The sequence below is a fragment of the Rhinoderma darwinii genome, chromosome 1, assembly GCF_050947455.1.
Source record: "Rhinoderma darwinii isolate aRhiDar2 chromosome 1, aRhiDar2.hap1, whole genome shotgun sequence".
NCBI classification, from domain to species: Eukaryota; Metazoa; Chordata; class Amphibia; order Anura; family Rhinodermatidae; genus Rhinoderma; species Rhinoderma darwinii.
The window spans coordinates 267,564,318-267,580,239 of record NC_134687.1 but is presented as its reverse complement, the minus strand read 5'-3'; the positions used below and the strand labels follow the sequence as shown (position 1 = coordinate 267,580,239).

The 15,922-nt window shown below is 41.1% G+C and overlaps 1 protein-coding gene across 2 annotated transcripts in view; it reads right to left on the bottom strand.

Annotated features, from left to right (window-relative positions):
- Positions 1 to 15,922, bottom strand: part of MKNK2 (MAPK interacting serine/threonine kinase 2) — a 225,982-nt gene that overhangs the window by 82,284 nt on the left and 127,776 nt on the right. For both annotated transcript variants that reach the window (XM_075850463.1, XM_075850471.1), the window contains one exon: positions 7,886 to 7,990. In XM_075850463.1, the coding sequence (XP_075706578.1) occupies positions 7,886 to 7,990 (105 nt within the window). The remainder of the gene's footprint in view (positions 1 to 7,885; positions 7,991 to 15,922) is intronic.

Below are 15,922 nucleotides of genomic sequence, written 5' to 3'. Positions count from 1 at the left end.
CATTCAGATTTGGTCACATGCAGGTAATGCAGTGTGTTATTGGGGAATGCTGAATCAGTTTGTCTGTAGAAATAGTGGACAGAGACAAAGGTTTGCATACACGCTAATTCACTATTCACCCCTCAACAGATTCCATACAAAAAAATAACAGACCCTGATGCGCTTTAAGACACTGGAGGTTCAGGATGGGACAAGCCGAAATGAGCCGGCCTTTTACAGCACAACATAAAGGTTGGAGTAGAACCCTCGAACCCTTTGGGTTGGAGGTATCGGAAATGAAAACTTCAAGGAGTACAAAGAGTCGAATGCTCGAGAAAAAGGCAGCCGACCTGAAGGGCGACTGTAGAATAGAGGACTGGAAGAAACATTCTGGAGGAAGGCAGGAATATTCGCTTTTGCATCCGGATGATACCACTTCGCGAACCCAGGCTTCCAGAGTGTGTGAGAGACAGACGTTCTTGAAGTGCAGAAACCCCCCCCCCCACTCGAACTGAAGCGTAGGTGGCTTTGCCGGCTTCAGACTGCCGATTTAGGTTGGGGATGCCAGGACACGTGAGCCCTAAAAGAAGGTTTGTCTTCTGATCCTGGTGAGCCTGTGGTCTGGAGAACGTAGTGTTGGAAAGCCCACAAAACCTGAAAACGAGAACCTGTACTTTTTGACCGCAGAAGTCTGTTTGACACCATTCTAGGAGAGGTGGGTTCTCTTCCCACCCTGAGATAATCATGTCCAATCTGGTTCCAAAGAGACGGGAGCCTGAAAAGTGAGAACAGATAAAAATGTTAGAGGCGGAGGCCCGAGCTAGCAGACGTGCTGCCTTGCACAGGTTCTTGGACACTTTGAAGAGATGAGACTTCTCCACAAGTTCCTCCTCCGGAGGACTAGAGAGTGGGCCATGAAGGAGTTTGTGCACCCATTTAGTGACCTTTCTGCTGACCCAGACTGAGGCAGAAAATTGGGCGTAAGGCATAGCTATAGGCCTCAAAGGCGATTTTTGCAAAGAATTCCACATGGCAATCCAGAAGATCTTTGAAGGAAGTGGAGTCCGCCATACGCAAAGTAGTAGCTTAGGCCAGACCTAACCCACTTGGGAAAGTGCTGTCCTTGAAAGGGATAGAAGACATCCAGTCTGCTAGAGTAAGAAAACTTCTTGTCTGGGGGTCTTCATTTCTTAAAAGACAATACCTTCAAGTTCCAAATGGGCTGGAAAGACCGCTTGACAAGGTTGAGGCTGCAAAAAGGAAATTAGCTCAGTAGAAGGCGTGGAATCAGTGACTTGCAAGATCTCCACAGAAGTGAAGGGGCAGATGCCTTGTGAACCGAATATAGTCTAAATCAGACCGTTCGCCCTCCGACAGAACCTCTTTAGGGGGAGAAGTGAGGACCTTAGCTCCGTTGGAGGGAGGGGAGACCTAAGAAGCCAGTGAAAGTGAATGCAGGCGAGACTTTAACAGAGTCCAGGTGAAGATGGTCAGAACAAGAGTCCGGGTGATGACTAGTATGCATCACGCCCAACATGAACTGAGTTCACTAAGTTATTAACAGTTCTGAAAAAGGAATTGGCCAAGTCTGGATCCAGAGCCACCATACAAGGCGTGTGCAACACGCCTGGTGTGGTGGCAGGAGTACAGTAGCTTAAAGAGGCTCTGTCACCAGATTTTGCAACCCCTATCTCCTATTGCAGCAGATCGGCGCTGCAATGTACATAAGAGTAACGTTTTTTTTGTTTTGTTTTTAAAAACGAGCATTTTTGGCCAAGTTATGACCATTTTTATATTTATGCAAATGAGATTTTCTAAAGTACAACTGGGCGTGTATTGTGTATGTACATCTGGGCGTTTTTACTTCTTTTACTAGCTGGGCGTTGTGAATAGAAGTGTATGATGCTGACAAATCAGCATCATCCACTTCTCTTCGTTACCACCCAGCTTCTGGCAGTGCACAGACACACAGCGTGTTCTCGAGAGATCACGCTGTGACGTCACTTCCTGCCCCAGGTCCTGCATCGTGTCGGACGAGCGAGGACACATCGGCACCAGAGGCTACATTTCATTCTGCAGCAGCATCGGCGTTTGCAGGTAAGTCGATGTAGCTACTTACCTGCAAACGCTGATGGTGCTGCAGAATCAACTGCAGCCTCTGTCGCCTGGTGCCGATGTGTCCTCGCTCGTCCGACACGATGCAGGACCTGGGGCAGGAAGTGACGTCACAGCGTGATCTCTTGAGAACACGCTGTGTGTCTGTGCACTGCCAGAAGCTGGGTGGTAACGGAGAAGTGGATGATGCTGATTCGTCAGCATTATACACTTCTATTCACTACGCCCAGCTAGTAAAAGAAGTAAAAACGCCCAGATGTACACACACAATACACGCCCAGTTGTACTTTAGAAAGCCTCATTTGCATAAATCCTAAAATGGTCATAACTTGGCCAAAAATGCTCGTTTTAAAAAAAAACACAAAAAAAACGTTACTCTTATGTACATTGCAGCGCCGATCTGCTGCAATAGGAGATAGGGGTTGCAAAATCTGGTGACAGAGCCTCTTTAAGGCGTTTGGCTAAAAGGCCATCATGCATCACATAAGGAAGTAGACTGACCTCAAGGAAACTTATTACTGCATTTGGAACATGCATAATGAATTGGAATGGCGTGAGGGTTCACCCTTAGGGTTAGAAACAGCAGTAGAGGGGGGGGGGGGGGTTACTGAATCTCACACTGCACTAGTGGGAGGAGAGAAACCAATAGAATCCACTCAGTACTGAACTGCAATACAAACTCCCTTTAGGAAATAACAGCTGTGGTCACCTAGCTCTACTAGAAATGAGAACACACTCCTATAGGGAGTAAAAGCTCAGGGACTGAGGCTAGGGCACCTGTAAAAAGAGAAAAATGGCCATGGGCTGATCCTACCTTGTTTGAGTATCTGATGTCCCCCAAGGGAAAGATGCAGCTGCACTGGTCAAGAGGTCCCGTGTCCCCAGCAGCATCTGTCCGAATGCAGGAGAGACACAGGCTACGCCTCTGAACCGCCACAATTGGCTGCTGGCAGTCATGTTGGGGAAACTGGCCAGAGGAAGAAGCAGATTCCCATGAGGAAATAGTGGAAAAAAAAGCATGCTGGATCGCGATTGGACGAGAGGACCCGCCCACCTGCTTGTACAGTATAATGTAGTAAAAACTGCGCCACCGGGTTAAAATGGACAAATGGCGCTGGCCATAATGAAAAAAAAATAAAAAGGAGTTCAAACACTAACCATCCAAATCAGTACTGTCCATCTTTCAGATGTGTGACCAGCAGGAGCACCACCTCAGTGTTGCACCGTTAACCAAGGGGACACTGGTGGGAGAAGTTGGAGATGCTACTTAGGGGAGATACACACGAACGTTGCGTTTTTGCGCGCGCAAACAACGCAGCGTTTTGCGAGCGCAAAAACCATTTGACAGCTGCGTGTGTCATGCGTGTCTGATGCGCGGCTGCGTGATTTTCGCGCAGCCGGCATCATAGAGATGAGGCTTGTCAACGCCCGTCACTGTCCAAGGTGCTGAAAGAGCTAAATGTTTCAGCACCCTCGACAGTGAATGCCGAACACAACAGCGAAAAACATGTTAAAAAAAAAGATGAAGTTCCTACTTACCGAGAACTTCCCGGCCGTTGCCTTGGTGACGCGTCCTTGGTGACGCGTCCTTGGTGACGCGCCTCTCTTGACATCGGGCCCCACCTCCCTGGATGACGCAGCAGTCCAAGTGACCGCTGCAGCCTGTGATTGGCTGCAGCCTGTGCTTGGCCTGTGATTGGCTGGAGCTGTCACTTGAACTGAAGTGTCATCCCGGGAGGTCGGACTGTAGGAAGGAGACAGGAGTAATCGGTAAGTTAGAACTTCGGTTTTTTTTTTACAGGTTAATGTATTTTGGGATCGCAAGTCACTGTCCATGGTGCTGAAACAGTTTAACTCTTTCAGCACCATGGACAGTGACTATCTCCTGACGTCGCGTACCGATAATTTTTTTGCCGGGATCGGCCAAAACGAGTTTGGCCGAACCCGGTGAAGTTCGGTACGCTTGTCCGGCTTCGCTAATCGCAAAGACACTCCGTTTGGATGTTCGGAAACAGAAAAGCACGTGGTGCTTTTCGGTTTTCATTCATCCTTTTCACTGCTGTTGCGCGAATCACGCTCGTTCAACGGAAGTGCTTCCGTGTGGTGCGCGTGATTTTCACGCACCCATTGACTTCAATGGGTGCGTGATGCGCGAAATACGCAGAGTTTTTGAACCTGTCGCGCTTTTTGCGCAGCAGACAAACGCTGCGCAAAAAGCACGGACTGTCTGTACTGCCCCATAGACTTGTATTGTCCATGCGTGCCGCGTGAAAACCACGCGGCCCGCACGGACCGAATACACGCTCGTGTGAATCCCCCCTTAGGCTGGTGGTTGACAGGAGTTGACGCTCTCGTCCCACATGTCTTCATAGACAAGTTGGACAAGGGTACTTTTAGAATATCGTGCACTCGCCAAGGAAGGGATAACAGGGAGACTGTGTCAAACCTGTGTCCCGGTTAAAAAGGGGGAAAAAAACCAACAACAACTAACCTAAAAAAATGTAAATGTTAGCTTAACCCCTTAGTGTCTAAGCCTGTTTTGGCCTTCAGGACCAGCCCCATTTTTGCAAATCTGACATGTGTCACTTTATGTGGTAATAACTCCAGAATGCTTTTACCTATCCAAGCGATTCTGGGATTGTTTTTCTCGTGACATGTTGTACTTTATGATACTGAAAAAATTTTGTCGTTAAATTCAATATTTATTTGTAAGAAACGCCAAGATTTAGAGAAAATTAGCAAAAATTAGCATTTTTCTAAATTTTAATGTATTTACTTGTAAAACAGATAGTAATACCACACAAAATACTTACTAGTTTATATTTCCCATATGTCTACTTTATGTTTGCGTCGTTTTTTGAACATTTTTATTTTTCTAGGATGTTACGAGGCTTAGAACTTTAGCAGCAATTTCTCATATTTTTAAGAAAATTTCAAAAGGCTATTTTTTCAGGGACCAGTTCACTTCTGAAATGGCTTTGAGGGCCTTATATATTAGAAAGTCCCCAGAAGTCACCCCATTTTGAAAACTGCACCCATCAAAGTATTCAAAACAGCATTCACAAAGTGTTTTAGCCCTTTAGGCGCTTCACAGGAATTAAAGCAAAGTAGAGGTGAAATTTACAAATTTCATTTTTTTTCTTCAAAAATTCATTTCTAATACATTTTTTATGTACCGCAGAAGGTTTTACCCAAGAAATGCAACTCAATATTTATTTCCCAGATTCTGCAGTTTTTAGAAATATCCCACATGTGGCCCTAGTGTGATAATGGACTGAAACACAGGCCTCAGAAGCAAAGGAGCACCTAGTGGATTTTGGGGCCTCCTTTTTTTAGAATATATTTTAGGTACCATGTCAGGTTTGAGGAGGTCTTGTGCTGCCAAAACAGTGGAAACCCCCCAAAAGTGACCCCATTTTAGAAAATATACCCCTCAATGAATTTATCTATGGGTATAGTTAGCATTTTGAACCCACAGTTTTTTTGCTAAATTTATTTGAATTAGTATGTGAAGGTGAAAATCTACTTTTTTTGTGAAAAAACGTAGAAATTTTAAATTTTTACAAGGAATAAAGTAGAAAAAACACCAACATATGTAAAGCAATTTCTTCCGATTATAGCAATACCCCATATGTGGTAATAAACTGCTGTTTGGACCCACAGCAGGCCTCAGAAGAGAAGGAGCACCATTTGGATTTTGGATTTCTGATTTTGCTAGAATAGTTTTCAGTGCCGTGTCGCGTTTGCAATGCACTGGAGGGATGAAAACCGTGGAAAACCCCCAATAGTGACCCCATTTTGGAAGCTACACCCCTCAGGGCATTTTTCTAGGGGTAAAGTTAGCATTTTGACCCCACAGTTTTGCTGAATACATTGGAATTAGTCTGTAAAGGTAAAAATCTACTTTTTTTCTGAAAAAAGGTAGCCATTTTTAATTTTTACAAGGAATAAAGGAGAAAAAGCACCGCAACATTTGTAAAGCAATTTCTCCCAAGTACGGCTATACCCCACATGTGGTCATAAAAGTTTTCATTCTAAAGTAATTAACCCTTTATGAACTGATTCATGTTTTGCTTTTTCGTTTTTCCTCCCCGCTTTCCGAGAGCCACTACTTTTTTATTTTTCTGTCAATAGAGTGGTGTGAGGGCATATTTTTTGCGGGACGAGCTGTAGTTTTTATTGGTACCATTTTGGGGTACATGCGATTTTGTTGATCACTTTTTATTCAATTTTTCGGCAAGCCAGGTGACCAAACACCATCAATTCTGACAATGATTTTTATTTATTTTTGACGGCGTTTACCCTGGGCTATAAATGACTATTATACTTTATTCTGCGGGTCGGTACGATTACGGCGATACCATATGTATATACGTTTTTTATGTTTTGCAGCGTTTGCGCAATAAAATAACTTATTTAGAAAATAATTTATTTTCTGTGTCACCATATTCTGAGAGCCATAACTTTTTTATTTTTCAGTCAAAAAAGCTGTGTAAGGGCTTGTTTTTTGCGGGACGGGTTGTAGTTTGTATCGGTACTATTTTGGCGTACATGCAACTTTTTGATCACTATTTATTGTGTATTTTGGGAGGGGTGGTGACCAAAAAATAGTGATTCTGGCATTGTTTTTCGTTTATTTTTTTTGCGGTGTTTACCGTGCGGGAAAAATAATATTATAGTTTTATAGTTGGGGTCGTTACGAACGCGGTGATACCAAATATGTGTACTTTTTTTTAACGTATTCATTTTTTTTCCTATAATAAAAGACTTATTATAGGAAAAAAAGCAGTTCTTGTTTATGTCACTTATAACTTTTATTTTTACACTTTTTTAAAAACATTTTTATCCTTTTTTTTTACTTTTTTCACTTGTCCCACTAGGGGACACTTAGACTTGCAGCTCTGATCGCTGCTGGAATACATTACACTACACACGTAGTGTAATGCATTCCAACTGTCATTGTGACGTAACTGTCACACTGACAGGAAGCCTACGACGACCACCCTCCGGGTGGTCCTCATAGGCTTCTGTACATGGCAACCCGGAAGCCATTGTCTGGCGTCCGGTTGCCATGGGTACCATCGCCAGCCCCCGTGATTTCACATGGGGGCTGCCGATCGGCGCTAAAGACCTTAATTGTGGCGTTCAAAATCGAGCGCCGCAATTAAGGGGTTAACTGCCGATATCAGTGGCGACAGGCCGCTGATCGGCAACGGGGAGAGCAGGGCTGACACCCTGCACAGTTAACCGCCGCAGCGGTGTAGCGCCGCGCGGCGGTTAACTGTCAAAGCACTGACGTAACTGTACGTCAAGGTGCGCGAACTTACTGCTCACCTTGACGTACAGTTACGTCATGGTGCGTTAAGGGGTTAATGTCCGTAAGAGGCAGACACTGATCGATTTAGTCGTTGCTGCATTAGCAGAAGTGTCTGGAGGGGAGGAAAATCCTGTAGGAAGGGCAACCTTCATTTCATAGGAGGCCTGTAAAGACTATATAAAGGGAAGAAAAAAAAAAAAAAAGCCTGCCTTCTCCAAAAAAACAAACATTAATTTAGGGGTTTGTTTGGGCCAGACAAACACTTCAAGTCCCCATGCTTACACAGCGGCGTTGTTGCAGATTTTCTGACCAGATTTGTGGGCAGAAAAACCTCAGCGGAAGACTGTTGCAGGCAAGTGGATCAAAGTTTTAAAAAATAAATAAAATCTCATCCACTTGCTGCTAAACAATTTCCGCACAGAAAACCGGGAATGCTGCGGATTAGACCATTTTCAACGTAGAAAGGGTACCTACCTTTGTTATGCAAATAGTTTAAAGCACCAGCAATATCTTTCACTACAAAACTGGCTTCTCGCTCATTGAAATGCTTCCGCCGATGAATGTGGTTGAGTATTGAGCCTAGGGTATAAGATTCAGAAGCTGAAATAACATTGTACATGTCACACTATGTCAGAATTAAAAATTGTTCTACAAGCTAGAAAGATGCACACCTAAAAATATGAAAAAACAAAACACCTCAGGAAGTGATAGGAACCAAGTAGGTGTAATTAACCTCTGTATAATGAATTTACCTGTTTGATATAGACAGTTATAATACGGAGCAGTTTAAATCTCATGATTTACACGGTTCACTTTTGTTTTTTGGCGCAGTTTGACACGGAAATTGGCCCAAAATGGAGGCGAAGACTAAGGCGTTTTATTCCCACTAGAGTCATGCCCCTTCTTCAGGCTGTACGGTCTCTAACCTTCCATTGACATCAATGGGAGGCAGAGAAAGCATTTTTTGCCAGTGGCCTTCAAACGCGGCAAAAAGTGCAGGCAAATCAAAATCCGGCTCAAAATCCGAGGCTAATTTTTCCGCCTACATAAAAACTGAACCAGGGCCCGAAGGTCCCTGCTCTTCTAGGATCCAGCAAAAAAAAAAAAAAAAAAGTAATAAGAACACCATCGCTTCATGGCATAAAATATATCTGTACATTGTGGAGCCCAGATAGAGAAGTGACAGGTCTGCTGATAATGTATAGCATCCTGGGCTCTGTTTTATCAGTAGAGACTTCAGTGAACGAATAACGCTACACTGCACACAGTAACATTTTATCTGCTGTCCATATCGCCTCAAAAAGATCCAGTGATCATACAGGAAAAAAAAAAAAAAAAAGGTCTTTCCCTGCACAGTCAGCGTTTCCAGACATTTCATAGTACAATCAAAACCTTGCCTCTTAACCCTTTCAAGACCGAGCTCATTTTGACCTTCATGACCAGCCCCATTTTCTCAAATCTGACATGTGTCAATTTATGTGTTAATAACTCTGGAATTCTTTTGCCTATCCAAGCGATTCTGAGATTGTTTTCTCGTGACATATTGTACTTTATGTTAGTGGAAAAATTTGGTCAATAAATTCATTGCTTATTTGTGAAAAACACCAAAATTTAGAGAAAATTTGCAAAAATTATGATTTTTCTCATTTTAAATGTATCTGCTTGTAAAACAGATAGTAATACCACACAAAATAGTTACTATTTTATATATTCCATATGTCTACTTTATATTTGCATAGTTTTTTGAACATTATTTTATTTTTCTAGGACGTTACAACGTTTAGAACTTTAGCAGCAATTTCTCACATTTTCAAGAAAATTTCAAAAGGCTATTTTTACAGGGACCAGTTCAGTTCTGAAGTGGCTTTGAGGGCCTTATGTACTAGATGGACCCCATAAATCACCCCATATTAAAAACTGCACCCCTCAAAGTATTCAAAATAGCATTCAGAAAGTTTCTTAACCCATTAGGCGCTTCACAGGAATTAAAGCAAAGTAAAGGTGAAATTTACAAATTTTATTTTTTTTGCTGAAATTCATTTGTAATACATTTTTTTCTGTAACACAGAAGGTTTTACCCGAGTAATGCAACTCAATATTTATTGCCCAGATTCTGCAGTTTTTAGAAATATCCCACACGTGGCTCTAGTGTGGTAATGGACTGAAACACAGGCCTCAGAAGCAAAGTGGCACCCAGTGGATTTTGGGGCCTCCTTTTATTAGAATATATTTTAGGCACCATGTCAGGTTTGAAGAGGTCTTGTGGTGTCAAAACAGTGGAAATTCCCCAAAAGTGAGACGGTTTTGGAAACTACACACCTCAATGAATTTATCTAGGGGTACAGTTAGCATCTTGACCCCACAGGTCTTCTGCTATATTTATTGGAGTTTGTCTGTGAAAGTGAAAATCTACTTTTTTTCTGAAAAAATATTTAAAAAAAATTATATTTGCAAGGAATAAAGATTAAAAAGCACCCCAGAACTTGTAAAGCTACTTCTCCCGATTACGCCAATACACCATATGTGGTACTAAACTGCTGTTTGGACCCACGGCAGAGCTCAGAAGGGAAGGAGCGCCATTTGGATTTTGAAGCGCAGATTTTGCTGGATTGGTTTTCAGTGCCATGTCGCGTTAGCAACGCCCCGGAGGGAGCAAAACGGTGGAAACACCCAAAAGTGATCCCTTTTTGAAGACTACACCCCTCAAGGAATTGTTCTAGGGGTATAGTTAGCATTTTGACCCCACAGTTTTTTTGCTGAATTTAGTGGAATTAGGCCGTGAAAATGAAAATCTACTTTTTTCTGAAAAAACATAGAAATGTTTAATTTTTACAATGAATAAAGGAGAAAAATTACCCCAAAATTTGTAAAGCAATTTGTCCTAATTACAGCAATACGCCATATGTGGTAATAAACTGCTGTTTGGACCCACGGCAGGACTCAGGAGGGAAGGAACAATATTTGGCTTTTGGAGCTCAAATTTAGCTGGAATGGTTTTCGGGTGTCATGTCGCATATGCAAAGCCCCTGAGGTACCAAAACAGTGGAAACCTCCCAAAAGTCCCTTTAGGGGACTGGAACGAGCGATCATTAGGTCGCTGGTACAATACACTGCAGTACTAATGTATTGCAGTATAATGTCATTTTACAGGCTCCTGTAACAGCGCGATTGCTGTTCCTGTCCGTTAGTCCCGGGTGTCATCTGTAATACACAGCTGACACCTGCAGAATATGGAGCGGGCGCAGCGCGTGAGCCCACTCCATATATAACCCCTCGCACCACGACATGCTATTAAGTCGTGGTGCGCGAAGGCGTTAATGCGCAGCGGATGGTGCAAAGTGAAAATTAACATTTTCCACTGATATGCCATTTTAACGCACAATATATTGTGCCCAGTTTGTGCCACTGAAGACAAATACCTCATACAATGTTGAGCGGGTTCTCCCGGATATAAAATGTCATATATGTGGACGTAAGCTGGTGTTTGGGCACGCTGTGGGGCTCAGAAGGGAGGGAACACCATTTGGCTTTTGGAGCGCAGATTTTGCTTGGTAACTGTTCTGTTTGGGGTTTTGCTCGTATTTCAGTTATGATGTGGGGGTATATGTAAGCTGTGCGGGGTACATCAGGGCATAATAAGAGGGTATAATAATGGGGTACATAAATAATAATTCGCAGATATGTGGCCTGTGTCACACTGATAAATGGCGCCTGATCCTATCCGCTTTTGGAACACTCTGCACATTTTGCATCGCCATATTCTGAGAGCCAGAACTTTTTTATTTTTTCTCCAACGGAGCTGTGTGAGGGCTTATTTGTTGCGGGACAATCTGTACTTTTCATTAGTATCATTTTAGGGTACATGTGATTTTTTTTCTCACTTTTTATTAGATTTTTTTGGAAGCAAAGTGACAAAGAAACATAAATTCTGACAATGTTTTTTGTATTTATTTTTTTTTTTTTACAGTATTCACCGTGCGGTATAAATGACATTTTACTTTATTCTGCGGGTCGGTACGATTACGGCGATACCATATGTATATAGTTTTTTTATGTTTTGTGGCATTTGCGCAATAAAATCACTTTGATAAAATTATTTATTTTTTGTGTCACCATATTCTGAGAGCCATAATTTTAGATTTTTACGTCAAAAAAGCGGTGTAAGGGCTTGTTTTTTGCGGGATGGGTTGTCGTTTTTATTGGTACTATTTTGGGGTACATGCGACTTTTTGATCACTTTTTATTCTATATTTTGGGAGGGGTGGTGACCAAAAAATAGCGATTCGGACATTGTTTTTTAATTATTTTTTTTGCGCTGTTCACCGTGCGGGAAAAATAATATTATAGTTTTATAGTTTGGGTCGTTACGAACGCGGGGATACCAAATATGTGTACTTTTTTTAACATTTTCATTTTTTTCCTATAAAAAAAAAACTTATAGGAAAAAAAGCATTATTTCTTTTTGTAACTTTTAGAACTTGTTTTTACACTTTTTTTTTTTTTAAAACATAAGTTTTATTGACATAAGAATCAGATATCACATACAAACTTTTGGCATGTACAATGTGCATTAACATTTTTTGTGACAATTTTTCCTCCACAGAAGGAATACAAAATAGGAAATAAGTCATACAAATTATAACCCCATCTAGACGTACCAACCCATATATGTTAAACAAATGTAGTAAGTTATAGGTTATACACCCTTCACTATTAAGGGGTTAAGTTACACTAGGGTCCAAGGTATATGCCTACTTAGGTCATGTAGATTCTCCATCAATGTTTTTTTTTTTTTTAAAAAAGAGTTTTAAACCAAACTTAAACAGAACAAACAAACAAACAAACAAACCAAACAACTCAGCTTGCAAGAGCACGAGCATTACAATATGCAGAGGTTTAAGTATGCAGGGAATCCACATAGTATTTAGAGGACGTCCATTTGTCCCATTGGAGACATTGAAACCAGAGATCTCTGTAAGATTATCGTTCGTTCCATAATACAGGTGAGATTGACATACTGAATTACCTCAGTTATTGTAGGAGTGGAGGTTTTCTTCCAATATTTGGCTATAAAATTTTTTGCAGAGCATAGTACATGGAAAATAATGGATTTATCATGTGGATGGAAATCAGCTAAACCTACATGTAGCAGAGCTAAGGCGGGAGTAGTAACTACTGGGAATTGTAGAACAATCGACAGGAGTTTGTCTATCTTGACCCAAAAAGTCTGTATACCCGGACAGTACCAGAAAATATGTATAAGAGTCCCCACTTCCAGTCCACATCTCCAGCAAATATTAGAAGTAGTAGGATATATTAACCCCTTCACGACCAGCCCACGTAGATTAACGGGCTGCAGTGCTGGGCTTTTCTCCTGCAGCCCGTTAATTCACGTGGTGCCAGAACAGAGTGCACAGCGCTCTCCCTGTGCTCTGAATCTCTCAGCACACGCTGCTACTAGCAGCCTAAGTGCTGAGAGAAGACATCAGGACCGGATTGGTGTCGGTCCTGATGACGTGATCACCATGATAAAGCTATCATGGTGTTCACAGCAAAGTTTGTTGCAGCAGCAAAGTTTGTTGCAGCAACAAACTTTCGTGCTGTTTGTTACACTGTTTCTCCTCCCTCCCTGTCAGATCGTTCTGAGACAGTGGGGGAGAAGAAGCTGTGCCGAGCAGCTGCTGTGTGTCTCCTATAAAGACACACCGACTGTGAAAAACACACACAAATAACACCTCCACATAGTTTAGTGTAGGCAGCTAGCTATAGTTTAGGTAGATAGTACTCAGACTAGGACAATTAATTAGTTAATTAATAATCAATTAGGGCTTATAATGTGTGTGTGTGTGTGTGTGTGTATGTGTATGTGTGTATGTGTATGTATATATACACACACATTATATATATATATATCTATATGATATATATATATATATATATATATATATATATATATATATATAGAGAGAGAGAGAGAGAGATATCTGTCTCTCTCTCTATATATTTACATCTATAAAATTATATAGATATATATTTATATACTGTGTGTGTATGTGTATATATATATATATATACACACACACACACACGTAATATATATTATATATAGACATATATTTGAAATTTGTTAATACTAAAAAATTAATAATTAGGGATGTTATATATCTATAACATCATATAGATATATACGTACATGTAATATATACGTATACACACATATACTTATATAAATCTCTTCATATATTTTACACGTCTGTAAATTCTAAATACATTGATTCATTGTTAGGCTGTGTTCACACGGAATTTTTTGCAGGAGGAAAATTCCTCCTGCAAAAACTGCTCCGGACGTTTTTTGCACAGTGGTTTGCCAAAAACTCGTCAAAGTGTTTTTTTACCCTTCTGACTGATTGAAATGGGGTTTTGGAGGCGGAAACCGCCTCAAGATAGGTCATGACGCTTCTTTTTACCGCGATGCGTTTTTTTTGCTCACGGTAAAAAAGCTCATCCAACTCCCATTGAAATCAATGGGAGACATTTTCGGGCGGTTTTTGACGAGTTTTGCGGTGCGGTTTCCGCGCCGAAAAACTTGTAAAAAAAACTGTGTGAACAGGGCTTTAGGGTTGTTCATAAATTTATTGATCAATGGATTAGTGGACTTTTTCTTTGTTACTTTTATTAAAACTGTTACAAAAAATAAGTTAAAAAAAAAATACGTCAAAAATGGCACGCAAGTTATATACCACTTAAGAGGCATTTGCTCTCTTGGATTCTGATAGTGAATGGGGTCACTTTTGGGGGGTTTCTGCTGTTTTGGTCCCTCGAGAGCATTGCAAATGGGACATGGCACCGAAAACCATTATAGCAAAATTTGAGCTCCAAAACCCAAATGGCGCTCCTTCCCTTCTGAGGGCTGTAATGTGTTCAAATATAAGTTTATGACCGCATATGGGGTATTGCCGTAATCAGGATAAATTTCTTTACAAATGTTGGGGTGCTTTTTCTCCTTTATTCCTTGAAAAAATTAAAAAATGTCTATGTTTCTTCAGAAGAAATGTAGATTTTCATTTTCACAGACCAACGCCAATAAATTCAGCAAAAAAACCTGTGGGGTTAAAATGCTCACTATACAACTAGATAAATTCCTTGAGGGGTCTAGTTTCCAAAATGGGGTCACTTTTTGGGGGTTTCCACTGTTTAGGTACCACAAGACCTCCTCAAACCAGACATGGAGCCTAAAATATATTGTAATAAAAAGGAGGCCTCAAAATCCTCTAGGTGCTCCTTTGCTTCTGAGGCCGGTGTTTCAGTCCATTGGGACACTAGGGCCACATGTGGGATATTTCTAAAAACTGCAGAATCTGGGCAATAAATATTGAGTTGCGTTTCTCTGGTAAAACCTTCTGTGTTACAGAATTTTTTCTATTACAAATGAATTTCTGCAAAAAAAATTACATTTGTAAATCTCACCTCTACTTTGCATTAGTTCCTGTGAAATGTCTAAAGGGTTAAGAAACTTCCTGAATGCTGTTTTGAATACTTTGAGGGGTGAAGTTTTTAAAATGGGGTGAATTATGGGGAGTTTCTAACATATAAGGCCCTCAAAGCCACTTCAGAAGTGAACTGGTCCCTGAAAAAATAGGTTTTGGAAATTTCTTGAAAATGTGAGAAATTGCTGCCTAAGTTCTAAGCCTTGTGATGTCCTATAAAAATAAAAGGATGTTCAAAAAACGATGCAAACATAAAGTAGACATATGGGGAATGTTAACTAGTGACTATTGTGTGTGGTATTAATATCTGTTTTGCAAGCAGATACATTCAAATTGAGAAAAATGCAATTTTTTGCAAATTTTCTATAAATTTTGGTGTTTTTCACAAATAAATATTGAATTTATCGACCAAATTTTTTTACAGACGTAAAGTACAATATGTCACAAGAAAACAATCTCAGAATCGCTTGGATAAGTAAAAGCAATCCGGAGTTATTACCACATAAAGTGACACATGTCAGATTTGAAAAAATCGCCTGCGTCCACAAGGCCAAAACAGGCTGTGTCCTGAAGGGGTTAAGGAGAGGCGATGAGGCGTTAGATACCATCTATATAGCACCTTTCTAGTAGTTTCTAAATGATGAGTAGAATTAGACAGTTGGGAGGCAAGCGAAAAGGTAGCTTCCCAATCTACACTGTCCTGAGGTAAGGATAAATCAGCTTCCCACCTCTTAATACACTGGAGTTCAGATTGCTGTAAGGTATCTAGTATAGCCCGATATGTTCTGGAAACCCCCTTTACAGTTTTGGGATACTGAAAAAATTAGGATTCATAGAGTGATTTAGAGGGAAGGGGATCATTAGGCCTCATGCACACGACCGTGTTTTTGCGTCCGCAATTCCCCCGAAAATCCACGGGAGAATTGCGGCCCCATTCTTTTCTATGGGGCCGTGCACACGACCGTAGTTTTTGCGGTCCGTGCACGGCCCGGGAGCCCGGACCGCAGAAAGTACGGCCATGTCT